This window comes from Podarcis cretensis, assembly GCF_951804945.1.
Source record: "Podarcis cretensis genome assembly, chromosome: 14".
Taxonomy (NCBI): domain Eukaryota; kingdom Metazoa; phylum Chordata; class Lepidosauria; order Squamata; family Lacertidae; genus Podarcis; species Podarcis cretensis.
Genome location: NC_137183.1, coordinates 37,600,731 through 37,627,680, shown reverse-complemented (window position 1 = coordinate 37,627,680; position 26,950 = coordinate 37,600,731). Strand labels below are relative to the sequence as shown.

General features: G+C 47.2%; 1 protein-coding gene across 8 annotated transcripts in view; it reads right to left on the bottom strand.

Annotated features, from left to right (window-relative positions):
• The window catches only part of RAB11FIP3 (RAB11 family interacting protein 3), an 89,675-nt gene that overhangs the window by 44,101 nt on the left and 18,624 nt on the right, over nucleotides 1-26,950 (bottom strand). For 6 of the 8 annotated variants that reach the window (XM_079952367.1, XM_079952360.1, XM_079952361.1 and 3 more), the window contains 2 exons: nucleotides 16,693-16,786; nucleotides 822-916 (listed from right to left, as the gene is read on the bottom strand). In XM_079952367.1, the coding sequence (XP_079808493.1) occupies nucleotides 822-916; nucleotides 16,693-16,786 (189 nt within the window). The remainder of the gene's footprint in view (nucleotides 1-821; nucleotides 917-16,692; nucleotides 16,787-26,950) is intronic. The other 2 variants (XM_079952362.1, XM_079952365.1) reach the window with 1 other exon arrangement.

The following is a 26,950-nucleotide window of genomic DNA, read 5'->3' as shown; positions in this document are numbered from 1 at the left end:
TGCAATACTCACCCCTGAATCTGCAGACTAGAGGAAGACTAGCATTAAAGAAATGCTACACCAAGAAAACAAGGCTACTAGTTCCTGGCCATTTATCAAGGAAAGCAAATGGGCCGTGCTAACTAATTTCAAGCAGTGGGTACCGTATATACTTCTGGTCTCCATCCAGTCCTGCACACAGATGGATTCTTCTTTGCAAAAGCAAGCGTTCTTAAGAAAATAAATGTGGCAGGGCGGTGGGTGTGAGAGATCCCGTAAACGGTGGCGCATGGCACTGCCACCTTGCAAGGCTGCCAAGAAAGCCCTCACAGATTAAGAATGCCACATTTCCTCATCAGCTAGTGAATTCTTTTTTAAAGTCCTCACGACAATCCATCAGCATTTTAGGGTATTTCATTTTTGCAAAGCAATTTTCTGTAATACAATGCATTTTAAAAAAACAAACGACGACATTATTTTCACAAACATATGCACACTTTAGTATATGCATGGTTGCACAGATAACTTGGCTGGAGACCTGCATTGCAAAATTTGGAAAGGAGCAAATTTTGAAGGATAAAAAGGCAAGTTTGCCTTTAAACTGAATGGCATTTCCCCCCATCCCATGACCATGTGGCCTGGTTTAAGGTGGGTCGCCACAGCAGCACTCCCACCAGGTAACAAATTGACAAATTAAGCAACGGGGTCCCCAAACACATGTTTGGGTTTAGGGCCAGTCTTCTGGGCCTGAAAAGGCTGGAGACAGCTGCTGTAAAGACTCAAACCCTGTACAGGCCTTAGTCACTAGGGGCAAGCAAAAGGCTTTGTGTTCAGACACTCACCTCAAATGTGACAAAGTCATCAAACTCATCGGGACAGGCAGGTGGTGGTTCATCATGGGCATATCCCATAGTGCAGAGCTGGTTGTCAGGAACTGCTGAAAGGGGGTGAGAACACACACACACACACCAAAATATTATTACAGGAGGGAAAGACAGTTTTTTTTATTTAAAAAAGCAACATTGAGGGTTGGAATGCTCCTCCAGTGAAGTCTCAAGCAGCAGGAGAAGCGTCAGAAGATGAATGCAAATGATATTCTGTAAGCCCAAAGCTTCCACCCACAGAGGAGGGTGCCCACCAAGGGTGCCAGCTTAAATAAAATATTAGGAGGTTCCAGGTAAGCCCTACCCTGCATAATCGATCACATGACATGGCATACACAAACCATTTGAATGGGAATTCCCTTCAACTCAGGGGGGCGGCCCCCTCAATTATTTTAGGGGGGGGCGAAGGGACCTTGGCCCCTAGGTTCCTCTGGTGCCCGCTGTGCCTCTCTCCTTGCCTTTATCTCTGCTTCCAGTGGGGAAAACCATGTTGCATCTCTAGGTGAGGTGAGCTACAATGTTCAATCCCTGCTGATACAGAGATGGAGCAGAATCGCCTCCTTCTGAGAGGCAGCATGCCCGCTATTATGAGATAATTGCTTGAAAATATCGTTTGCTTCTCGTTGGAGTAAAATAAATTTTATTTAATTGAAAATATGTAAAGGGTTGTATTAAACACTAGGCATACTCAGGAGTAGAAATTTGTTGGAGCCAATGCAAAAATAATATTCCAGCAAGAGATATAGGTAAAGGTAAAGGGACCCCTGACCGTTAAGTCCAGTCACGGACGACTCTGGGGTTGAGGCGCTCATCTCGCTTTATTGGCCGAGGGAGCTGGCGTACAGCTTCCGGGTCATGTGGCCAGCATGACTAAGCCACTTCTGGCGAACCAGAGCAGCGCACGAAAACGCCGTTTACCTTACCGCCGGAGCAGTACCTATTTATCGACTTGCACTCTGACGTGTTTTCGAACTGCTAGGCTGGCAGAAGAAGGGACCGAACAAAGGGGGCTCACCCCGTTGCGGGGATTCGAACCGCCGACCTTCTGATCAGCAAGCCCTAGGCTCAGTGGTTTAGACCGCAGCGCCACCCGCATCCAAGCAAGAGATATAAACTGACTCAAATATTTAAAGAAAAAGACACATATAGAATCTTGGCACATCTGAAGCTAAAAAGGGGCTTTGCTTCTTGAACAAATGTTGCTTTAACACAGCATTCCTCAACTTAGTCGTGAAAAACACCTGGAGGGGACCCCGACACCGTCAACTCTCAAGATACCAAAATCCAAGAGATATTGATTAGGAACATAAATACAGAATTTACAATGCATGTTCCAAGAGGAGGTCAAAAGGGCCATTTAAGATTTTGGTCAGATTCCAAAAGCTGAGCTCAGGAAAATCTCTTTCTTTCTTTTTTTAAAAAAAATATTTGTAGATAAGTTTCAAGAAACAAACTTTAAGTCTTAAAATCTTGTGGCTATATGTTAAAAGCAACAAGTCACCGGTCAAATCGAAGATGCCCATACCTAGAAATCTAACATAGTTGGTAGTGTGGTGTGGTGATGTTTTGGGGATGCAAATTCAAATTAGACTATAGAAAATTATAATTTTATGTCAAAAATAAGAAAATTGCAAAATTTCACAGTGTAGTCAAAGGAAACTGAAAATGCATTTATTAAATATAATTAACTTTGAAAAGGTAAGAAAATAGTTATAACGGTGGATAAAAAATATTAATAATCTACTATTAGAGTGGGACGCAGGTGGCGCTGTGGGTTAAAGCCTCAGCGCCTAGGACTTGCCAATCGAAAGGTCGGCGGTTCGAATCCCTGCGGCGGGGTGCGCTCCCGCTGCTCGGTCCCAGCGCCTGCCAACCTAGCAGTTCGAAAGCACCTCCGGGTGCAAGTAGATAAATAGGGACCGCTTACCAGCGGGAAGGTAAACGGCGTTTCCGTGTGCGGCTCTGGCTTGCCAGAGCAGCGATGTCACGCTGGCCACGTGACCCGGAAGTGTCTCCGGACAGCGCTGGCCCCTGGCCTCTTAAGTGAGATGGGCGCACAACCCCAGAGTCTGTCAAGACTGGCCCGTACGGGCAGGGGTACCTTTACCTTTACCTTTACTATTAGAGTGGGCATAGAGAATGTATCAGTTTGCTGCTACCACACTGACCCTGGCAGATAAAAACATAGGTAAACGGCGTTTCCATGCGCTCTGACACTCGTCAGGGTGTTCCATTGCTCCAGAAGCGGTTTAGTCATGCTGGTTACACGACCCGAAAAGCTGTCAACAATATTTTGCTTGAGAATCTTCCCATCCCCCCAACCCCATGAAAACATTTTTCACCTATACTTGGCGCTTCCCTACCCTGGGATTACAAATTTGTTCATGCAATAGTTTTCCTCCGCAAAAGCAACACAGGTAAAAAAGTTCCTAGAGGAAAAACCATTTTCACATTAGTACAAAGTTACTCTTCGCCATGTTAGAAACATAGGAGGCTGTCTTGCACCTTCTCAGACCCAACCTCAGTACAGTGGTACCTCGGGTTAAGAACTTAATTCATTCTGGAGGTCCATCCTTAACCTGAAACTGTTCTTAACCTGAGGTACCACTTTAGCTAATGGGGCCTCCCACTGCCCCCACCACTGCAGCGCTATTTCTGTTCTCATCCTGAAGCAAAGTTCTTAACCTGAGGTACTATTTCTGGGTTAGCGGTGTCTGTAACCTGAAGCGTCTGTAACCCGAGGTACCACTGTATTGCTTACACCAGACTTCCTCATCCTTGGCCCTCCAGATGTTTTGAGACTACAATTCCCCTCATCCCTGACCACTGGTCCTGCTAGCTAGGGATCATGGGAGTTGTAGGCCAAAAACATCTGGAGGGCCGAGGTTGAGGAAGCCTGGCCTACACTGACTGGCAGCGGTTCTCCAGGGTTTCAGGCAGGGGGACATTCTCAGCCCTACCCTGAAGATGTCAAGGAGTGAAGCTGAGTTCCCCCATCCCTGTGCTACAGTCCTTCCGCTCCTCCTCTACTGCAACACTGTCCCCTATAATATGAAAGCAGAAAAGGCTATTCTATCAGGATCAGTCCCCAACAGCTGAAGTCTAGCACATGGCAGCCTGATAAATTAGATCTCTTAAACCGGGGTCTGCGGCTGCCAAGGGCAATACCGTAATTCATGCTGAGAAACGAGCTTGGGTCCCGTCTTCAGCCAGTAGTGCAGCCTGAGCAGCAAGGAGTATAGCTGGCTCATCGTTTCAACACACAAGCCGCGCTTCTCAAATGGCGGTTTTACGGCTGCTGATTCTGCACATTGCAGCCGGTCTGGATTGCAACAATTCCCCTTTCGATGCTTTGTAAATTTCTGCTCTTCTGAAATCACATTCAGGAGGTGGCTATTACATCCTGGAAAACCGATCTTAAATACTTTTTATTAAAGATTTTCATCATCTACAAAAGAACATGCAATGTCTCTCCCTTTTTTTGTTCAGATTATAAAGTCTTTGGGTTACATTCAATGTAAGTCAATATGGCACCCAGAAGGAAGGGGAGAGAGTAGAGGAGAAAGGGCAAGTGATAAATTTGCACATTATTTTTTCATTTCCCCAAATTGGTATATGGGTGAGGTTTTTATGTCGGCGTCATTTGGGTAGGTTCTCTTTCTATACATTGGTTTATGTGGGCAGTGAGAGAAGGTTGAGGGGGGCTTGGGGCATTGTTGTTTGCCTTTGATTGACCGCCATGAGATTCATTTGCATGTGTGGAAGGGAGGAATGAATTCTTGGGTCAAGTTAGCCATACTGATCTGTGTGCTGCTGGTAGATCCCTGCTATCATTATTGTCATTTTGACCTGTGTGTGTAATAAAGGGGAGCCGAAGATCAAACCTCTACATTCTGAAGGAAATCAGCCTTGAGTGCTCACTAGAAGGACAGATCCTGAAGCTGAGGCTCCAATACTTTGGCCACCTCATGAGAAGAAAAGACTCCCTGGAAAAGACCCTGATGTTGGGAAAGATGGAGGGCACAAGGAGAAGGGGACGACAGAGGACAAGATGGTTGGACAGTGTTCTCGAAGCTACTAACATGAGTTTGACCAAACTGCGGGAGGCAGTGGAAGACAGGAATGCCTGGCATGCTCTGGTCTACTGGGTCACGAAGAGTCGGACACGACTAAACAACAACAACATCATCATACCAGGGTGAAGGTGTCCCCATGTCAGTTTCTCCATTTTATTTGTCCCCATGTCAGTTTCAATCTATCGGTGCGCTTTTCCATTAAAGCTGTTTCCCTATATAATTTGGTGCCCAAAGTCCATGTTTACTCCTGACAGTCTCTCCAGTGTCCAGCTATGATGTTTCTGGCTGCTGAGAGTAGGTGGGTTATAAGCTCTTTCTACTGTGAGTGAGCATTTCTGTCTGGGAAAATATTCAATAGGGTCAGTTCTGGGGTGGGTTCCAATACCTGTTTAGTTACTTTACGTATTTCTTGTAGGACTGCTGTCCAAAAGGGTTGGATTCGGGGACAGTCCCACCACATGTGGACGTACGTGCCTGTAGAGGTACAGCCTCTCCAGAATTTTGGTAAGGTTCCTGGATGTATTAGCACCAATTTCCTCAGTGTAAGATGCCATCTATAGATAAGTTTCAAAGTGATTTCCCTTCTTTTGGCTGAAATGGATTTAAAGGGAGGTTTGGACCACATTCTAGTCCATTAGGTAGTTTATCTCGTAACCTATGTCATGCTCCCATTGTTTTTTAATTGTGTTAAGGGGGTCTACAGAGTTGTGGAGCAGCATTTTGTATACTGCAGATGGAAAATGATTTTAAATAGAGCGAGTTGCAGTTCCTCAACCTCCTTTTGAAATGCGTTGAGCATTTTTAAAATGAAATAATAATTTTGTTCTTTTGGTATGGTTGTTAGGAGCAGCATATTCCCAGAGTATGCTACAGTTTGGACTATTACTCTGGTGCGAGACCCTAATTAGTAACTCTCCACTGGCACAGCCAAGAGATACGTTTCAGGATGTCTGCTCATTTAAAGGCAGAAAAAGACTTTGAGATCAGAAGGTTCTTTTACACAATCAGGTCTCTTGTTACCACAACTCTTTCTCCCACTTGATCACATATTAAAGTTTACAGCTTTACATGCTCAGGAACTGAATGAACCAAATCTACCAACCACAACACAGCTTGTAAACTATCATTTTTGTCCTGGGGTAAATTAACTGCCAAGTTCTCATTTATTGCAGCAAATCCAATAAAATAATGATGCCGTGCGTTTTGAGTTTGCTGCAGTAAAAAACTCCCTAGACTTACTGCAGCAGATTTACATTGCGTCAGATGGTACACCGGGTTAGAGAGGCAGTGTGGCGTAGTGGGTGGAGTTTGTGCAAAGCACCTGATCTCCCTCATTCCAAAAAGGTAGGTACAGAATTGGAGAACGACAATAACTTCTTAAAGGATGTTGTGAACACTCTCACAAAAGGTTTTAAAACAAACAAAAAACACACGTTATGATAATCCCAAATTGATGATGTACCTATTACACATAGGCACATAGTTCAGGGCTTTGCATGGAGAAGAAGTCAGGCCCAATCTCAGGTATCTCCTGTTCAAAGGCTCAGGTAGCACAGGTGTGGGCTACCTATGGCTCTGGGAGTTGCAGTTTCTTAAAGGTCCTGAAAGTTTGTAGGTGACCCCCATGTTCCCCTCACAGAGCCATAGCTCCCAGACTTCCTCGGCAACAGGGACTGATTGTTAAACCACTCTGAGAACTGTTCCTTTGCCCCACCAAAGGGCAAACATTTCCATCCTGAGGGCCATATTCCCTTCTGGGTGACCTCCTGAGGGCCACACGCCACATGACAGGCGGGGCCAGAGGCAAAAGTAGGTGGAGCAATTTATGCAAATTACACCTTCGTCCAATGGGCTGGTTTCTTCACACAGTCCTCCATCCAGAAAAGCAAGAGACATCGTCAGTATTTATGGACACATTCCACCCAGGCAAAAACACCCAGAAATAAAAAGAAGGACCAATGCAGGGTATTGCCTGGAGAGAGGGGAGTGTGGCCTGGAGAAAGACCCAAGAAACAGACAGAGAGGCCCCTGGAGCCTGAAGTTATAGATCAGAGGTTTTCAACCATTTTGACTCCAAGGCTCCCTTTCTTGCAGAGTTGGCAGCCTTTCGCCCTTTTTCAAACACCCTCCCTTGTGGAGTGTTTCCTCAGCCTCCTCTCCTCTCCCCTCTCCTTGGGAGTCTTCTGAGCAGCCACAGGTGCCGCCCCTGGGACCTGAGCTGCCCCCCCCCCCGCCCCAAAGAGAACTGCCCCCTCACACTGGCCAGCCCCAGAGGCACCATTTGCCTGGGGAGCACGCAGCCAGGGTTACTGCTGCAGCAAACAGCCGTGCAAGCCTTTGGGAGAAAAAGACAGGAGAGGGCATCAGATGAAGGAGGGAAGGAAAGAAAAGGAGGCTAGTGTTGCCCAAGGCACCCCTGACCATCCTTCAAGGCACCCCAGGGTGCCACAGCACACTGGTTGAAAACCACTGCTATAGATCTAAACTGGTTTCAACATAATATCTTCTCCCTTATTTAACTTAGGTGATGTTGGGGATTTGGGAGCTGGGCGAAGGGGAGGAGCAGATTGCAGCTAGGGATGTTTTGCAGAATGCGCTCTCAGCAAATACTACAATCCCCAAAATTCTCTGGGGTAAACCTGAGCAGTACAAATGCTTTACAATCATACCTCGGGTTGAAGTAGCTTCGGGTTGAGCATTTTCGGGTTGCGCTCTGCGGCTACCCAGAAGTAACGGAACACGTTACTTCTGGGTTTTGCCGCTCGCACATGTGCAGGCGCTCAAAATGACGACATGCGCATGCGCGGAAGCGGTGAATTGCAACCCGTGCATGCGCAGGCGCAGGTTGCGTTCACTTCAGAATGCGAACGGAGCTCCGGAATGGATCCCGTTCGCATCCAGACGTACCACTGTATTTTAAATGCATGCTACCCAGCTTTTCCCACATGAGCGCCTTTTTGAAATCCAACATCTCTCCTCTGTATATTCATTAGCATCTCTAGAATTAGGGTCTCAGAAAGGCTGCCAGGCCACCCCTCAAGCCCACCCACCCAATCAAACGGTTGTTCTGCAGTTGCAACAGAGACACAGCAGGGAGCTGGCCGCCTGCCAACCTCTTCACAGGTCCAGGACCAACAGCACAGAAAGGACAAGCTCAACATGGCTTGGAGTCATCTACCAAACTCATTATTGCATCTCTCTTGGTGCAGGTCTTCCTCCCCCCCCCCCCCACAAAGCATATGGCACATTGTATACAGTTGATGTTGCTATGGTGACCTCACCCAACGGTCCCCGCCAACACAATAGGCTACATGAAAGCTTTTGAATCCCTGTTCAAATGAGCGTTAAAAAACCCACAAACCCTCGCTGCTCATTAGCAACACAAACCCACAAAGGACTCCCCATCTGCACATTACAGGCGCACGTGCTGTCGAGCATGGCCAACGGGACCTTGTAGCACTGGTGCGCCCAGAAATACAATAGCTAAAAAGAGAGAGAGCATTGGTACAGCAACAGAGCACTTGGGATTTGCCATCCCGACTGCCGTGTCCCAAGCAGATCCCCAAAAGCCACATGGGCACAGCTGGCACCCCCAGATGTTCGCCTTCCTGCTGACAACCAGTCCAGGCCCTGGCTGCCCTCCTGCTCCTGAGTCTCAGCTGAGCGCAGCCCTAATGGTCAGTTTCCTCCTCTTTGGCCTCGGTTCTGCCCTTTCAGAACTGAGTAGGAGTGTGGGGACAAAACTAGAACTACAATCTTGGGTTAAGAACTTAATTCATTCTGGAGATCCGTTCTTAACCTGAAACTGAAGGTACCACTTTAGCTAATGGGGCCTCCTGCTGCCGCCACACACGATTTCTGTTCTCATCCTGAAGCAAAGTTCTTAACCCGAGGTACTTTTTCTGGGTTAGCGGAGTCTGTAACCTGAAGCGTCTGTAACCCGAGGTACCACTGTAGTTGGCTCTGCTTGTTGTTGCCTCTGGCTCCCCCTACTGTTGGGCTCCCTGCCTTCCACCCTACCAGTCCCAATGGGCACCACAGCCACCACTGACACACAGTCATCAGAGCCCTCAGCTTTTAACCAGAGACAAGTCTCTCATTCGGCTTTGCTCATTGCAATACAATGGAGCCAATATCCATTTTCCTCTAACAGTTGCTAGAGTGAGATGGGTGCTTGCACACGGGATATGACAACATTTGTGAAATGAGCAAGGGCAGCAAAAAGCAACGTGTCGATCAGGACCGGAGCCATGTTTGCTTTTCCCCTGCTTCGCATAGGCCCAACCTACAACAATAGAAGCTTTCAGGAGCATTAAGTCAGCTGGGAGAGCATTATGGCCTTGTGGCGCCTGGGAGACATGCCGCCGAGACCAGGGGGGCTGGAGCAGAATAGTTTCGAGAGCTGAGGCAGGAAGATAGGCTATTGTGCCAACGGACTGTGGAGACAGGACCAGACTGGGGAAGCAAAGCCCTGGGGATGTCACAGCATTGCACCAACTCTGCATCAATTGTTGCCATTCCATAAGATCCAGCAACCCGAGTTGGGAAAGGGCGAGATTCCATGGGTTCTGCTGTGACAGGCCAGCTCCATCAGGCCTCCTCGTCTCCTCTCAACGGTCACCTGGTGCCAGCCATTCCACCAGACTGCCTCTGTGGGAGAGACAGGAAGCAGGGCTCATTTCATCAGCTTTGCTGGCACCTCCACCCCCTCAGCTGTGCCAGCTGGGCATTATAGGAACAACTGTTTTGCTTTTCCTCTTCCCCTCCTTGTCCCTCGTGTACTGTGTTCTTTTAGATTTTACCCTACGGGTAGGGACTGTCTCGTTTTGATTGTACGTAAACCGCTCTGGGAGTTTCTTTCGCCGAGGAGTGGGGTACAAATGCTCTAAATAAATAAATAAATAGAAAGAAAGAAAAATAAAATGTCACCCGGCTGCTTGTAGTTTTTTTGGAGGAAAATTAAATAAAAAGCACCCAAAGCAACATGCTCCATACAGTGGTACCTCGGGTTACAGACACTTCAGGTTACAGACGCTTCAGGTTACAGACTCCACTAACCCAGAAATAGTACCTCGGGTTAAGAACTTTGCTTCAGGATGAGAACAGAAATCGTGTGGCAGCAGCGGGAAGCCCCATTAGCTAAAGTGATACCTCAGGTTAAGAACAGTTTCAGGTTAAGAACAGACCTCCGGAACAAATTAAGTTCTTAACCCGAGGTACCACTGTACTGCCATTATTCAGATCAGGGGTGGGAAGCCTCAGGCCTGGGGGCCAATGCAGCCCCCACCTCTCAATCTGGCCCTCAGAACTCTCCCCAGGGCCCTCACTGGCCCTGCTTGGTCACCTGAGTTTTTGTGCCTGGCTAAAGCATGTCCTAGGGACGCAGGTGGCGCTGTGGGTTAAAGCCTCAGCGCCTAGGGCTTGCCGATCGAAAGGTCGGCGGTTCGAATCCCTGCGGCGGGGTGCGCTCCTGCTGCTCGGTCCCAGCGCCTGCCAACCTAGCAGTTCGAAAGCACCTCCGGGTGCAAGTAGATAAATAGGGACCGCTTACCAGCGGGAAGGTAAACGGCGTTTCCGTGTGCGACTCTGGCTCGCCAGAGCAGCGATGTCACGCTGGCCACGTGACCCGGAAGTGTCTCCGGACAGCGCTGGCCCCTGGCCTCTTAAGTGAGATGGGCGCACAACCCCAGAGTCTGGCAAGACTGGCCCGTACGGGCAGGGGTACCTTTACCTTTACCTTTAAAGCATGTCCTGCGACGCAGGTGGCGCTGTGGGTTAAAGCCTCAGCGCCTAGGACTTGCCGATCGAAAGGTCGGCGGTTCGAATCCCTGCGGCGGGGTGCGCTCCCGCTGCTCGGTCCCAGCGCCTGCCAACCTAGCAGTTTGAAAGCACCTCCGGGTGCAAGTAGATAAATAGGGACCGCTTACCAGCGAGAAGGTAAACGGCGTTTCCGTGTGCGGCTCTGGCTCGCCAGAGCAGCGATGTCACGCTGGCCACGTGACCCGGAAGTGTCTCCGGACAGCGCTGGCCCCTGGCCTCTTAAGTGAGATGGGCGCACAACCCCAGAGTCTGTCAAGACTGGCCCGTACGGGCAAGGGTACCTTTACCTTTACTAAAGCATGTCCTTAACTGATCATGCCTTTTGCTAGTGTGGACAAAGGATAGAATGGGCTGAGGGTGTGGAAGCAGAATCTAGCCTACAGTACGAGGGGGGCGGGGATACACCAGCTAGCATGTGGCCAGTGTTAGACATTAGCCAGGTGCCAGGCACGTTTTCCTACTGGTGTGAGTCCAATTGCGACCATTTGGAGATCTCTGGATGTCAGGCTGCCGGATGACATCTCCAACTGGCTAGCTCCTCCAGTTTTCTTAAGCATATAAGCAGAACAACTTATTTACTGCATTGAGATCCCACCTTTTTCTCCAAGGAGTACGCGGTTCACCCTCTGCATCAGTTAAACCCCGACAATGACCCTGTGAGGTAAGTTAAGAGGCTGTGTCTGGTCCAAGGTCACCCAATGAGCTTCATGACTAAGTGGGGATTTGAACTCTGATCTCCCAGGTCCTAGGTCCAACACACTAACCACTACACCACACTAGCTTCCTAGAACACTTCTGCTACGGGGCAGCACTATAAATTAAATAGGTAAATAAACAGAGTGAAAGCAAAATGTCCCTTAGAGAAGAATCTGAACTATTTCGCTTGAAGCTTGAATTTGTTTTAGTCTGGGTTGTTCTATTCTGGCGATCGTAACCTAGGTTTAAGGTGTCATTAGGCAATTACATTATATATCTGAGTTTCTAACACTGCATGTTAGATATTCTGATAAATCGTTATCAAGATATGCCACAGTGGATAACTGAGTCTAGCATTCTTCCTGTGCTGATGGCTTGGTGCTAGAACTGCCCAGTGAATACAGCAGAAGAGCAGAGTGGAAAAGAAGGCAGGCAGAAGCTTCGAGAAGGCCAGAGATTTTCCTGCAAATCCTTCATTCGGTTGGAGCCTCAAGGCTGTGATGTCAACGCAACGACCTCAATGCTCCACATCTGGGTAGCTTCCTGCCATCCCCATTTTGAGTTTGCAGTAGCAAAGGCAAACCGACATCACTGTTACAAACTTCCTTGCCGCTTCTCCTCTCGGAAAAAGTAGGTCAACACATTGGATCATCTGCTCAAATGCTGCTAAGCTAGTAGAGAAAGTAGAGGCTACGAAGACCGCCAGATCACTGGTGAAAATGCGGGAGGAGTCTATCCTGCAAGCTTCTTCCTCCTTAGTCTTAGGGTTGTCTTTATCGACTTCACCAGAGACTCCTGAGTAAGTTTAGCGGACAAGAAATAACAGGAGAAGTCTTCTTGTGGATCAGGAATTGGTTAGGTTACAGGAAGCAAAGAGTGAGAATAAATGGGCAATTCTCTGAATGGAGAGAAGTAGAAAATGGAGTTTCCCTCCAAAGGATTGGTATTGGAATCTGTGCTTTTTATCTGGCTCATAAACAGTCTAGAATTAGGAGTGAGCAGTGAGGTAGTCAAGTTTGCTGATGATGCCAAATCAGTGGTTTTCAACCAGTGTGCCATGGCACCCTGGGGTGCCTTGAATAATGGTCAGGGGTGCAGCGGGCAACATGGCCTCTGTCCCTCTTTCTTTCCTTCCCTCCTCTGATGCCCTCTCTGCCTCCCAAAGGCTTGCACAGCCGTTTGCTGCATCAGTAGCCCTGGCTACGTGCTCCCCAGGCGAATGGTGCCTCTGGGGCTGGCCAAGGGGTTCTTCCAAGGCCTCTGTGGGGCACTGTGAGGAAGCAGCTCTCCTTGGGATTGGGGAGGGGCAGCTCAGAGACCAGGAGCAGCAGCAGTGGCTGCCCAGAGAGGCTGTCCTAAGGAGAGGGAAGAGGAGAGGAGGCTGAGGGAACACTCCACAAGCGAGGGTGTTTGAAAAGGGGTGAGATGAGCGTCGCAACCCCATAGTCACCTTTGACTGGACTTAACCGTCCAGGGGTCCTTTACCTTTCCACTAGCTTTCCACTTATAAAGAATTTCTTTTCTTTTATTGGGGATGGGGTGGGTTTTGTGCACAAAGGAGTTCACTCATCAGCAATCTGGTTCAGCCTGACTATCATTTCTGGACTCTACCACCACTGGATTTTGCCCTAGCATGTTCACAGAAGCAGCATTTGAGCCAAGGACAACTTTGGCTTATAGTTTAGAGTCTTAAACAATCTGGATCTGATATGATTGTATATATATAAAAAAATTTAATTCCAGGTAGGGAGTTTCCGCCTGCCCTACCCATCCATGTGACCGAACAACTTCCAATTTCCCTTCAGCTGAGAAAAAGTGAACTGCAATGCAGATATATCACAAGGGGGTGGGAAGAAAGTTAGCATTTGTGTCAGCAGACTAAGCAAGAAAGGCTAGGTATAAAAAAAGATATTTTGTTTGTTGCCAACTGCATCATGTACTTTCGGGTGTGACGTTAGTCAGCAAAACCTGCTTGCTTCACCAGTGGAAGCTTTAAGAATTGCTGTGGGGAGGAAGCCAACAACGGCTTTGTGCAGGGTAGGCATAGGAAACACATCACGCCTCAAGGCTGCCAAATTGCCAGGAACTGGGCTTCTCCCCTGTCTCAGTTTCATGGCTATGCTCAGCTGCCGCAGTGGAAGGCAAATGCTTCTGAATACCAGTTGCTGGAAACCACAGAAGGGGATGGTGCTCTTGTGCTTGAATCCTCAGTCCTAGAGCATCTATCCGTCTTGCATGCAGAAGGCCCACGTTCAGTCACTGGCATCTGTAGGTAGGGCTGGGAGAAGACCCTGTCTGATACCCTGGAGAGCCACTGCCACACAGTGTGGACAATTCTGAGCTAGATAGACCAATACAGTCATACCTCGAGTTAAAGTTGCTTAAGGTTGAACGTTTTCGGGTTGCGCTCCACGGCAACCCGGAAGTAACGGAACGCGTTACAGTCATACCTCCGGTTGAATGTGCTTCGGGATGAGCGCATTCGAGTTGCGCTCTGCAGCAACCCGGAAGTAAAGGAGCACGTTACTTCTGGGTTTCGCCGCTTGTGCATGCGCAGACGCTCAAAATGACGTTACACGCATGTGCAGAAGCGGTGAAAAGTGATGCACGTGTGCGCAGACATGCCACTGCTGCTTACGTTTGCTTCTAGATGCAAACAGAGCTCTGGAATGGATACCGTTTGCATCTAGAGGTACCACTGTACTTCCAGGTTTCGCCGCTTGCTCATGCACAAACGCTCAAAATGACATCACGCAGATGCACAGAATTGTGACCCGCGCATGCGCACAGACTCAGGTTGCATTTGCTTCAGGATGTGAACGGGGCTCCAGAATGGATCACATTCGCATCCAGAGGTACCACTGTACTCTGAGATTCAGTATAAGGCATATTCCTATGTTCAGCACATTACTCCAGATGAGGTGCCACCTTCACCTGCTGTCCCAGTACCAACACCTTTGGAGAAACTACCACTATTCTCAAACCAAGAGGCTCTGGAATCTCTTAATGTCTCTAGTTGTCGACAGGAAGAAAGAAATAACAGGGTTTGATGGATACTTCAAATTCAGCCACTATGAGAAAGCCCAAAATTATGCAACTCCAAAGACTTATAGTTAAGGGAGCCCTGAATTAAAGGGCTTTATTAGCTGTTACTTCTATCTAATTAGCGCAACACCATGATACTGCAAGCAATGAATTATGGAAAGAAACCTGAAGCCATGTCTCCGAGAAAGCTGTTCTAGAGAGCATAGCGCAAACACTCGTAAGACTTCCATTGCCCCCTCCCAAGCTGTATCTTTGCAACGACAGCTTTATCCTGGGACAATTGCCCCTAAAGCATTTGGAACTGAGCAGAGGTTGTTCCGATGTCAATTTTCGAAGATTCTAAAGTTAGTGTTTCCTCTGATGTGCCCATGGTTCTGTAGCACAAAACAGAATTTTCAGTCCTCCTGGCCACAGATACAAAGAGGACAGAGTGGCGCTTTTCAAAGAGGCAACCTTCGGACGCTCTACGCATTGCAAGGGAGTATTTATCTTTTATTACTTTATAGAAAGTATTTATACGCTGCCAACTCAAATATCAAAGGCCCTGCAAGACACTTAAGTTTGACAGAACATAAAATGCCACTGAGAACAATACAAAATAGTCATTAAAATGGATTAATCAAAGAAGTTTAAGCATCTGCACAGGCCTCACAGCATGAAAAGGTCTTCAAGTAATGTCTGAAAGTCAACAGCAAAGATGCTTGCTGAAAAGAGTATTCACCTCAAAATGGATATTGTAGAGTTGGAAAAGGTTCAGAACAGGCCTACCAAAATGATCAAGGGGGTGGAGAGATTTCCTTTGTGAGGGAAGGTTGCAACATTTGGGACTTTCTAGCTTGGAGGAGAAAAAGTAAGTAAGAGGCGACATGCTAGAAGTTTATGAAATTATACATGGCATGAATGAAGGGAGTGGATAGAGGAAAGATTTGATCCCTCTCTCATAACAGTAGAACTCATGGAAATTCAGTGAAGCTGAACATTGGATAATTCAGGACAGATAATTCAGGACTTCTTCATATAAGTTCATAGTTAAAACTCTGGCACTTGTTCCCACGGGAGGCAGTGATGACCACCGACTTGGATGCCTTTAAAAGAGGATTGGACAGATTCGTGCAGGATAAGAAGAAGAAGAGTTTGGGTTTGATATCCCGCTTTATCACTACCTGAAGGAGTCTCAAAGAGGCTCACATTCTCCTTTCCCTTCCTCCCCCACAACAAACACTCTGTGAGGTGAGTGGGGCTGAGAGACTTCAGAGAAGTGTGACTAGCCCAAGGTCACCCAGCAGCTGCAGTGGAGGAGCAGAGACGTGAACCTGGTTCACCAGATTACAAGACTACCACTCTTAACCACTACACCACACTGGCTCTGAATGGCTACTAGTCATAATGGAGGCTGTGCTCTGCACCTTCAGTCAGAGGCAGTATACGTCTGAATCCCAGTTGCTGGAAGGGAGAGCGCCCTTGTCCTCAGGCACTGCTTGCTGGTTTCCTGCACAGGCATCTGGTTGGCCACTGTGAGAACAGGATGCTGGTCTAGATGGGCCACTGGCCTGATCCAGCAGGCTCCTTTTACGTTCTTAAAGCATGAGAGCAGCAACACGAAATGTCACAACTTCTCATTGAGGCCAATGAGGCTTCTGAGACCCAGGGGAGCTGCCAACAGTGCTTGAGGGCTTTGTATATGAATACAAGAGCCATGAACCTGGAATTGCCTTGAGACAAAAAGTAGTCAAGTCAACACTCAGAAACAGACTGGAAGTTGGCGCATGTGACACAGCACTGGCCAGTCAGTTCATCTAGTCCTTTACTGTCTGCTCTGACTGGCAGCAGCCCTGCAGTGACAGATACAGTCCTTTCTCAGTACTGCTGTCCAAACCCATCTTTTAACCAGAGATGATTAGCCTTCCAAACTGGTGACCACCACTGCTTCTTGTGGGAGCGGATTTCCCTCCCTACTCCCTGTGTTACTCCCTAGTAATCAATCAGAATGATAATGACCTAAATGGACACCCCCCTTATCTCTCATTTCTTTCAAAGGAGGACACTGACATTTCAAGGAAGAGGCATAAACTACCCTGGGGGAGGGGAGGGGGTACATCAATAATGTCAGGAAATGCCTCCATGCTGGGAAGGTTCAGGAAGTGCTTGGGATGCCTTCCTCCCAATCTCGGGGCGTAGGAATAAAAACCAACCTCCGTTCCTGATAGCTGAGATTCCTCGATAGAAGTCTTCAAAGCTGATTACTCCAAGCCCAGCGGGGTCCAAGAACTTGGTCAGGTCTTTCACCTGCAGGAGGGAAAAAACCGAAAGCAAATCAATGACCCAGGTTTACACAGCTAGACTAGAGCCTAAGCTTGGGCTTTAGACCAGGCATAGGCAAACTCCAGTGCTCCAGATGTTTGGGACTACAATTCCCATCATCCCTAGCTAACAGGACCGGTGGTCAGGGATGATGGGAACTGTAGTCCCAAACATCTGGAGGGCCGGAGTTTGCCTATGCCTGCTTTAGATAATACTTTCCTGGAGGGCTGTCAAGAGAGAGCAGAACAGAATCTAACAGGGTTAAGGTGCATTTCTGCACTATGCATTTAAAGCAGCATCGTACCACTTTAAGCTGTAAGCATCCCCGAAATAATTCATGCAAGGTGTTTTGAACATTTCACCTGCTAGAAATTTTGAAACGAGGGGACTTATTTTTAGTAAGCTGTTGCAATAATCATGTCCCTTTAAAAGGCCTTTTATATTTGGTACCAGCTGTGTTTTCTGGGGACAATACGCAGCCTGACATGGTGTCCCAATTAAGAGGATTCTACATTTAGAAGCTCGACAAAACAATGCCCGTAATAGAAAATTTTTGTAACCACGTAGCAATTAGTGGGAAGTGGCGGAAATCAGGTTAGCAGGCGCCGGGGTTCTGGCAATGTAACTGGAAGGCAGAAAGGGGGTATTCAGAATCAAGCAATATCAGAGGCAGAGATGAGGCAGCAGGGATTCTCCACTGGCTCAGCTGAGAGACCAGCAACTTTGAACTCCTCCTGCCTTTCAATAGTTTGCATTCTGGGAATTCCAGGAACAAGCAGCAGCATTTGCTTTTGCTCCCCCCCCCTTTCCCCTCCCAATCACTTTTTCTTGTGTGTTGTGGTCCTTGGGTTGTGTCCAACATTAGCCATACCTAGTGTAGACTCAATGAAATTAATGGGTGTGACTAAACTAGGTCTTTTCCTTTCAGTGGTTTTACTCCAAGTAGAACATATCTGGATGCAACCCTTTGACTGTATATCTAAGGTCAGGAGCTATCTTTATTGTTGATACATCTGCAAGCTGCTCTGAGAATCTTTCCCACCACCCCATATAAAAATACTTTGAATAAATGAGTTTAGAAATGATCTAATCTAGTGCAGAAGTCAGGTTAAGCATCCTACTCATAGAACGACTGAAATTAAGAGGCTTACGTTAGTCAGGTTCATTAACTTCAGTCGGTCTGCTCTGACTAGGGCTTGTGTTGGATTATGTGGCTTTTACTTAAAAAAAAAAAAAATCTTGGAGGTGGCCTTTATCACGGATGGGGGCTCTTTTCCAGACAGAGGGCCACATAATATTTTCTGGGCATTACCCCAGGGCCAGTCAGTGCTGGAGCAGAAGCCAACTTGGGCAGTGCATCTTCCATCCAAGCAACCAGAGATTGTCCAAGTTCAAGGGCCCATTTCCAGCCAGGCAAACACACTCAAGGAAGATGTGAAGCAAGACCAGTGAGGGCTGTGGCCTGGGAAGAGTCCTGAGAAGCAGACAGAGATCTGGAGGGCCACATTTGAAGTTCCTCACCTCTAGTCTAGATTAATAGCATCAGCTCCCACCCACCCCCCTGCTGCTGCTGCCACCCCCAAATGTTTTTTAGTTGTTTGGGGAGTGAAAGTCTCCCACCAATGCACTCACACGCAGTGACTCATTTCAACCCTCACAAAAGCCATCAGTCATCACTTCCTTTCTGTACCGTTCAGGGCATGTGGAAATTACAGCATCTACAGGTAACATCAACCCTTGAGCCCATCAGCAGCATGGAAAAGTAAAAAGATGCATGCAGACTTCTGCCGTTCTTGCATTCCTCTGCGGAAAGTTTTGCTTTCAGCACACAACAGGAAGCAGATCAGAAGTTTTGAGAAAAGGGCACTACAGAGTAACACACTGCCACGTTAATTTGCAACTGATGTGTTTTTTTTAGGAAAGGGAGAAATTGCTTACTGTGATGTTCACCACCTCGGCATTTCTCTTGGTGAACTTTCATCACATGAAGTTCTGAAGTTGCCCTATGAGCTGGGCCCTCAAACTTAGTCAGGTGTCTGATTTACTCTCCCCAAATACCAGAAGGAAAGGACAAGAGACAGGAAACACACACCCCTTTGGCTGCTCCATCAAATGCATGTTCTACCTAATGAAAACCATGTGCAGAGAAGCAAGGAAAAACCCCGATTCAAGCCATTCTGTGCCAGATTTTAAACGAGATTTTATTGATATAATGCACTTAGGCGCTCAAAGAGCAGGCCAACTAAAAAGCTTAATATCTTGCAGGTACACTAAATGGCACCCATATGGCACAGCGCAACCCATAATCGGATATTGTGAAGCTTATACGGGCTTCATACTAAACAGCCTTTTTCTCTTAGGAGGATAATTCTCTTCCCTGGCATCGATGGCCTAAGACAGCAAGCACCACGGGGAGGCAAAAAGGCACACTATAAGCAACAGGTAGGCAAGAGCACCCTCAGAAGCCCATTATTAGGCAGGTGGGGCCAGCTCTACCATTAGGTAGATATGATGCCGAAGCCCCATCTTTCTATATTTCCCAAGCTGCCAGCTGTCCCAAGTCAGGAAGCAAGGCAGCCAGGCTCCCCAAGCCAGTATCGCCTCTCTCATGAACCTATAAAGAGCCCTGCCGGATCAGGCCAAAGGAGGCCCATCTAGTCCTGCATCTCATTCTCACCGTGGACAACCAGGTGCCCTTGAGAAGCCTGAATGCAGGTCTTGAGTGCAACAGCAATGGACGTACTCCAATACTGGCATTCAGAGACGTACTGCCTCCAATAGTGGAGGAAACCATCATAGTTAATTGTAGGTGTAGCCCATGGGGTGCCCTGTGGGTGCGGCTGGACCACAGCTCCCATTCACCCCTGACCACTGGCCATGCTGGCTGGGGCTGATGGGAACGGGAGGTCACCATCATCAAACCTTTTATTGGCATCACATAGAAACTTCCAAAACAAATCAATACAGAATTACCACTTCCCTGGTGGCACAAAACATTTGCTAAAAGAAAGGAGGCAGAGCAGTCTATCGTCACATCTCTAGGTCTCCAGGGAGATCAGAAGTCTGCAGTGTATTTCGACGACAAAAAACCAAATAGAGTTATTTAGCCACTAACTTGGTGAGCTCCTGATCATTCCCCAGTAATAGAAACTGTATGACCTCCAACTCTGGTTTCCATTTGGGGGTACAGAGTTGATCTAGAAATTGCTGGCAGAGATCAGCATATAGTTTACAATTAAGAACCATATGTGTAAGGGTTTGCACCAGGTGGTCTTCACCTGGGCAAGTTCTTTCTCCTTCCACCCTGCCTGAGAACCTTCCCCAAAGGTGGTTTGATGGATTTGAATTAAACCTGGCCAGAGAAAATGCCAGAGAAAAGCAGAAATTCAAGGTAATTGTGGTTAGTTTCATGTGCCCAAGAAAGTTGAAAATAAAGAGGGGAACATGTTTTCTCTGCTGCTTCTGTTAGTTCTTGGCATTCAATATCCCACAACCTAGTTTTTATTATAGCCTTGGCAGATGGTAGCAATTGGGGTGCCCTGTGGGTGCGGCTCGACCACAGCTCCCCTGATCACTGGCCGTGCTGACTGGGGCTGATGGGAATGGGAGGTAACTGGGGTGCAGTAACACCCAAAGAGCACCACACTGGCTGTCTCTGAACTGGAGCAACGGCATGGGGGAAAGCAACATGATTTTATTCCTTCCGTGATGCAGAGGGATCCTCCCATTACTTTCGGGGTGTGGGAAGGTACATGCCACAGAAGTATTGCACGCAGGGAACCCTGAACTCCATCCAGACTGCTGTTTTATTGCAGGCGTATACAGCAACATGCTGCTGACACAAAGCACATTTGAAGTGGATTTATCATCAACACATCAGCCCCATTCAACATCTTCCAAGACATCAAGGTGGATTCTCACTATTTTGCATGCAGAGCAGATGGTCTAAGCACCAAGCTATGGCCCTTCCCCAAAACTAAGCTCTACAGTGCTAATAATGCAAAACGTTACAGTCCCCGGAGGTGTTCCCTGGAAGGAGCCACAACCCACAGGTAAGGTGCCAAATCACCAACAGCTCAGGTTGTCAGGTTTGCTAACCCAGCTCAGAAGCCCGATCTGCTTTCCCGTTGTTAACCAGGCTAACTGGGGGATTAAACGTCTGTTAATATGCAACCCTGCATTTTGCCAGGAGCACGTTTCCGTTCTATTGCAATTATAGCCAATCAATCAATCATTAAAAAATCCCCTCCAGATACCCTATCCAATCACAGCAATGGCGAATTATAAAGGGAGCAAAGGCAGGTTCTCTATCCAAGTTAAAACAAAACTTAGCCAATTATCTGTTGGGTCAGACTGAGTATAGGGATAATGATTCTTTTTAAAAAAAAAATAAAAAAAATTTTACATAGCAATCAATCTGTTTGTTACACTGAAGCTTTGCCTTGGTGTTTAATCCAGTGTGATGCAGTTGTTTGAGTGCTAGACTAGGGCCTGGGAAGCCAGGATTCAATCCCCCACTCAGCCAGGAAGCTAATTGGGTGACTTTAGGCTAGTCCAGGCTGTCTCTCAGCCTAACCTGCTTCCCAAGGCTGTTTAAGAGGATAAAATGTGGAAGGGGAGAAGCATGGATTCCATCCTGGAAGTCCTTGGAGGAAAGGTGGGATCACACCAAAAAAGGAATTTTCTTTCCAGGGAAGTGGCTGTGCAGGTAAAGTTTATCGTGCCGTTCAAAAGGGTTGTTTTAACTTCTATCAAACTTAAAGGTAAAGATAAAGGGACCCCTGACCATAAGGTCCAGTCGTGGCTGACTCTGGAGCTGCGGCGCTCATCTTGCTTTATTGGCCGAGGAAGCCGGGGTACAGCTTCCGGGTTATGTGGCCAGCATGACCACAGCAGCGCATGGAAACGCCGTTTACCTTCCCACCAGAGCGGTACCTATTTATCTACTTGCACTCTGACGTGCTTTCGAACTGCTAGGTTGGCGGGAGCAGGGACCGAGCAACAGGACCTCACCACGTCGCAGGGATTCAAACCACCGATCTTTTGATCGGCAAGTTCTAGGCTCTGTGGTTTAACCCACAGCACCACCCATGTCCCCTATCAAACTTGGGAGTGAGCTATAACATTAACGCTACAATCCCATGTATGCTTATGATGGGGTTAAGTCTCATAAACCCAGCTGCACACACCTCCAAGCCATCCCACTTTGGAGGGGGCAACAAGTTATTCCAGAATAAAATCATCACCTTAAGGTCTTCATGGCGTAAGTATGGATTTCTAAGGGCTAGGATGGGGACCTAGCCATTGGTCAGCTCTGGAAGGTGCAAACCCCAGACGAGTGCACCTAAGTGCACAGAGCTATAAGCTTAGCATGAAGTTGGAGAACCTTTGGCCCTCCAGAGGTGGCTGGACTATGACCTCCATCATCCCTGACCATTGGTTATGACTGCTGAAAATGGAGTCCAGCAGCATATGGAGCGACTTCATGAGTTTAGCATTTATAGACTGTGTAATACAGAGACACACACTCTGTGTGTGTGTGTTAGGCAGCCCGGGACACACATACACACGCATTCCTTAGACAGAAGGTTATGCATAGGGTGCCAGGAAGCACATTCCTTGCCTCTAGGTGAAATGTTTCCATTATTGATATTGTTCTGTACTGAAGCAACGAAGAAGGGATTTCAGATCCCCGCACGGGCGCCAGTTAAAATGAACTGAGAAAAGTGTGCATCGCAGAGAGGAAGTTGGCAGGAGAAACCCAAACCAGAAAGAAAAACAAGAGGTGCAATTGAGAACAGGAGCCCTGTATGTAATAGCACGTATTGCCCCTCCTAAATCAAGGGTTTCGCCATATGGATTTGGCTGGGCACAAGACGGGGGGGGGGGGGGGAGCAAGGATACTGTTTCTGTCAAGAGCCCAAGCTTTTCAAACAGGAAGGAATGGGTGGGATCTGAGCCAAAGCACACACACAAGGCTGTATAGAACGGGGCCGACACCCTCCAGCAAGACAGTAGACCTACTGTATACAAGCCTTCGCCAACCTAGCACCCTCCAGATGTTTTGTGCCATGTATCCCATCAGCCTAAGCCTGCACATTGGGCCAAGGCTGGTGTCTCCCTTCTTTTAGCCATCATGCTGGACCACAGCCCCCCATCCTCAAAGAGCTTGAAGCAAGGTTGGGTGGATGGCCAGGCCAGCAAAAAGGACATACAGGGCTGTCTCCCCATTATTGTCAGGGTCCTCAACAATGAAAGGCTGAAAGACTTGGCGAGATGACTGCCCCCCCCCCAAAGCAGCATGGATTTGTTTCCTTTTCCTGTATTCCACATAGGGCTTTTGAGATCACTTGTAGCAATGAACACACCTCCTGTCACAGTTGAGAAAGGTTCTCTAAAGCCCGTACTTGCAATCATAAAGACTAGAAGCTTAGCTTTCAATTATTCTGAAAGATCAGGATCCTGTTGCCAACACCAAAGCCATTGGCTTTTTCTGTGCTTCTTTTTTTTCAGAACCAGAGAAGACACAAAGTGCTATAGATTGGCATTATGTGCCAAGAGGGCCACTGTTTTGATTCAGCACTGGTTGAAGTTACAGCACATAAGCAGAGACAAGGCTTTTTCCCCCACCCAAAAAAAAAAAACACCATTTGAAGCAAATGTCTAATTCTTTATCTAACATATGTGATGCCTTTATAATTAAGTGTGAACTAATTTCCGATGTCCTTAATGCTACTACTCTTGTATCTGCAAAACGCTGCATTCAAAAGTGAAAAACTTACACCTTCAAATTATTTTTGTTACCATCCTGTCTTAACCATGGTATGTTCACCGCTCACGTAGTGCTTAACCATGTTTAAACAGACTTGTCCACAAAGTGTGATTTCACATGCTGGCTGGCCATCCCAACCATGGTTTAAGCATTCAAAAATGGGAGACTTGCTCTTGCTCAACCGGGGTAGGGGACAACCATGGTTAAAATGTTTAATCTTCATATGTGCATCTTACCAAAATAAGCAACCTTTGATGTACAAGGTATTGTTCAAATTTTACTCTATTTATAATTGCTTGCCGAATAACTCAGGACAAGGGAGATCTCCTCTGAATAATTTGTAACAGGACCGCAGAAGAGGAAACCAGTTCTTTCTTCTTGACAAGGATTGGCTTTCAGGCACAGCAAGTGTTTGCCCTCTGCAGGAATATTTGCTTGTGGCAAAACCAATGGAGCTGAAGTCTGATACAATCTACAGAGAACAATTCCTGCACTGTGGCTCCTGTTTCAGGGGCAGTCCAGAAAGGATCTTATTCTCACTGAGAATTCCTTTATCAAGCTTCCTTTACAGAAACCACCAAAATATTTCACCCTGGCCAGGCAGATGGAGAGGAAGGGCGGGGGAAGCCCATCAAAAGATTTATTGAAGTTCAGGTCTTAAAAATTACACCAAGAGAGGAAATAGTAAGCCTATGAAGTAAAAAAAGAAATGAAAATATTCCCGATTCCTTAACCACAAAGATGCAATGCTAAAGCAAGGAACTCCAAATGAATGGGTGTGTCCAAACAGTAAATGAATTAATCTTCCTGTGTTCAGAAAGTTAAACATGGTTCAACCTTGAAACACAGAACACAGAACTCTATTTCTTTCTATATATATATATATATATATATATATATATATATATAGAAAGAGAGAGAGAGAGAGATATCTTATTTTTCGCTCCATAAGACGCACCTAGTTTTTAGAGGAGGAAGGGGAAAAGCCCTTTTTTTGGAGGATCAGCTCACAGTTGTTGAGCTTACTTTGCAAAGGGGAAAAATTCTGTTTTTACAGGGGCCAGAGCCGGAAAGGGGAGCCAGCGACCGACCACACATTCGCTCCATAAGGCGCACGGACATTTCCCCTTACTTTTTAGGAGGAAAAAAGTACGTCTTATGGAGCAAAAAATACAGTGTGTGTGTGTGTGTGTGTGTGTATGTTTTATATAAAGGAGGTAAATTGGACAAAAACAAGCAAACAAACCACCTACAATGGGACGTTCTCAATGGGACTTTCAGGCAGGAATATATGCACCTCTTAGATCTTTATGCACTTGAATACTCACTAGAGATGGGTGTCTGTCAATTCAGCTTCTTCAAGTTGCAGATTTTTCCGAACTTAAGATCAGTTTGCCACATTTCCATATCAGTCTACGATCCTCCCCCCACTGCAAGTCCTCATGAAAATAAGTAAGAATTTTAGTGCTAATTTCTCCAACATACACTTTTTTGGTCTGCAATTTTCCCCAGTATAATGCATTTTTCTATGTTATTACGCATTTTAATGCACACTTTTCTGCAGTTTGTGTAGTTTTGTACAGAATACATGGCTGGAGAGCCACATTGCAAAATTTGGAGAAATGCGAATCTCAAAGGACGGCCGAGCTTCCGTTCACATATTGTTTTGGATAGCGCGAATAAGGTAGATCAGCTTTCAGTGCGAACTGAATCCAATTTCTCTTCCCCCCACTATTACTCCCGCATGAATATATGAACTGGCACTGTTAAAAAGAACTGTGTTTGAGGAGATGGAAGACAAGCTCTGCCTGTGCTTTATCTTAGGGCTCGTCTGCCCAAGAAATCGCCATGTGATGCCACAGGAGTGTTTGCCGTATGTTGCAGACTTCAACTCCCAACAGCCCCAAGCCAGAGTGGTCCATAGTCAGGGAGAATGGGAGATGAAGTCCAGCAACACCTGGAAGGCGCTATATTGGCTACCCCTATGTGGTGTCTGTGGAGCAATGGGAGAAGTCCCTTGCCTACCTCACAGGGTTGTTGAGAGGATAAAATGGGAAGGAGGATAGAACCACGTACGGCACCGCAAGCCCCTTGAAATGAGAAAATGAGATAGAAATATAGTATCAGCTGTGGCTCCTGACCTGCCAATTAAAGATCAACAGGGGAGTGAGCTGCCCTTGACAGTAATGGGGAAGAGCTTCAGCTTAGCGGTCGAGCCTCTGCCTTGCTTGCAGAACGTCCCAAGTTCAATCCCCAGGCAAGTCTGGAAAAGACCCACGGCCTGAAACCCTGGACAACTGCTGCTGGTCAGTACAGACCAGCGTTCCCCAAACTTGGGTCTCCAGCTGTTGTTGGACTACAACTCCCATCATCTCCGACCGCTGGTCCTGCTAGCTAGGGATGATGGGAGTTGTAGTCCAACAATAGTTGGAGACCCAAGTTTGGGAAAACTCTGGTGTGGACAATGCTGCGCTAGCTTTTTATAACTCAGCTTACTTGTTGCAAACTGTTCTTGAACATTTTGGGACATTGCTGAAAGCTCTCCGTCCCCCCCCCCCAATTCCTATTCCCTTGGAAGTCTCGGCTTTTTAAAAGTTTGCAAGCCCGAGGCAGAGACTGCATATTCCCATGTAGCGCCTACAAATTGTAAGCACTTTAACCGTGTTAAGCTTGCTACGTGAACAGCATTCTGGTGCATAAAATCCTTTCACGTACTAAAAAATAATGATAATCCCAACTCCTCTGGGCATAAAGGGGAAAGGAGAAGCTGTTAACTTATTCCACACTGTGGGTTAACATTGCAGATCTGTATTAGCTGGCGCTGCTCTCCACCCAAGGCCCACATACTGTAAATCGCGCAGCACAACACTATATACCCCTGGAGATCTGCACTGCTATGCAAAGCCAATGGAGAACTACAGTTCTCGGCTTCCTATTAATATTTTCCACCCTCATGTTATGACCGTGGGGGCAGGCATAGTGACTACCATATTTTTCGCCCTATAGGATGCACTTTTCCCCCTCCAAAAATGAAGGGGAAATGTGTGTGCGTCCTATGGGGCAAATACAGGCTTCAGGAAGCTCTGCGCAACCCTCGGGAGCCCGGCGCGAAGCTGCGCCGGGCTCGGGAGGGTTGACCAGAGCTGAAGAGAACGGACCATATCTCCCTTCCTATGTGCTGCCCACACCACACATTTAAAGCAGTAACATACCACTTTAAACAACCATGACTTCCCTCAAAGAACCATGGGAATTGTAGCTTGCTCCTTTTGTGGTAAAAAGTAAACCTTACCAGCATACACTCTCTCTCTCTCTCTCTCTCTCTCTCTCTCTCTCTCACACACACACACACACACACACACTAGAGACTTCAATGT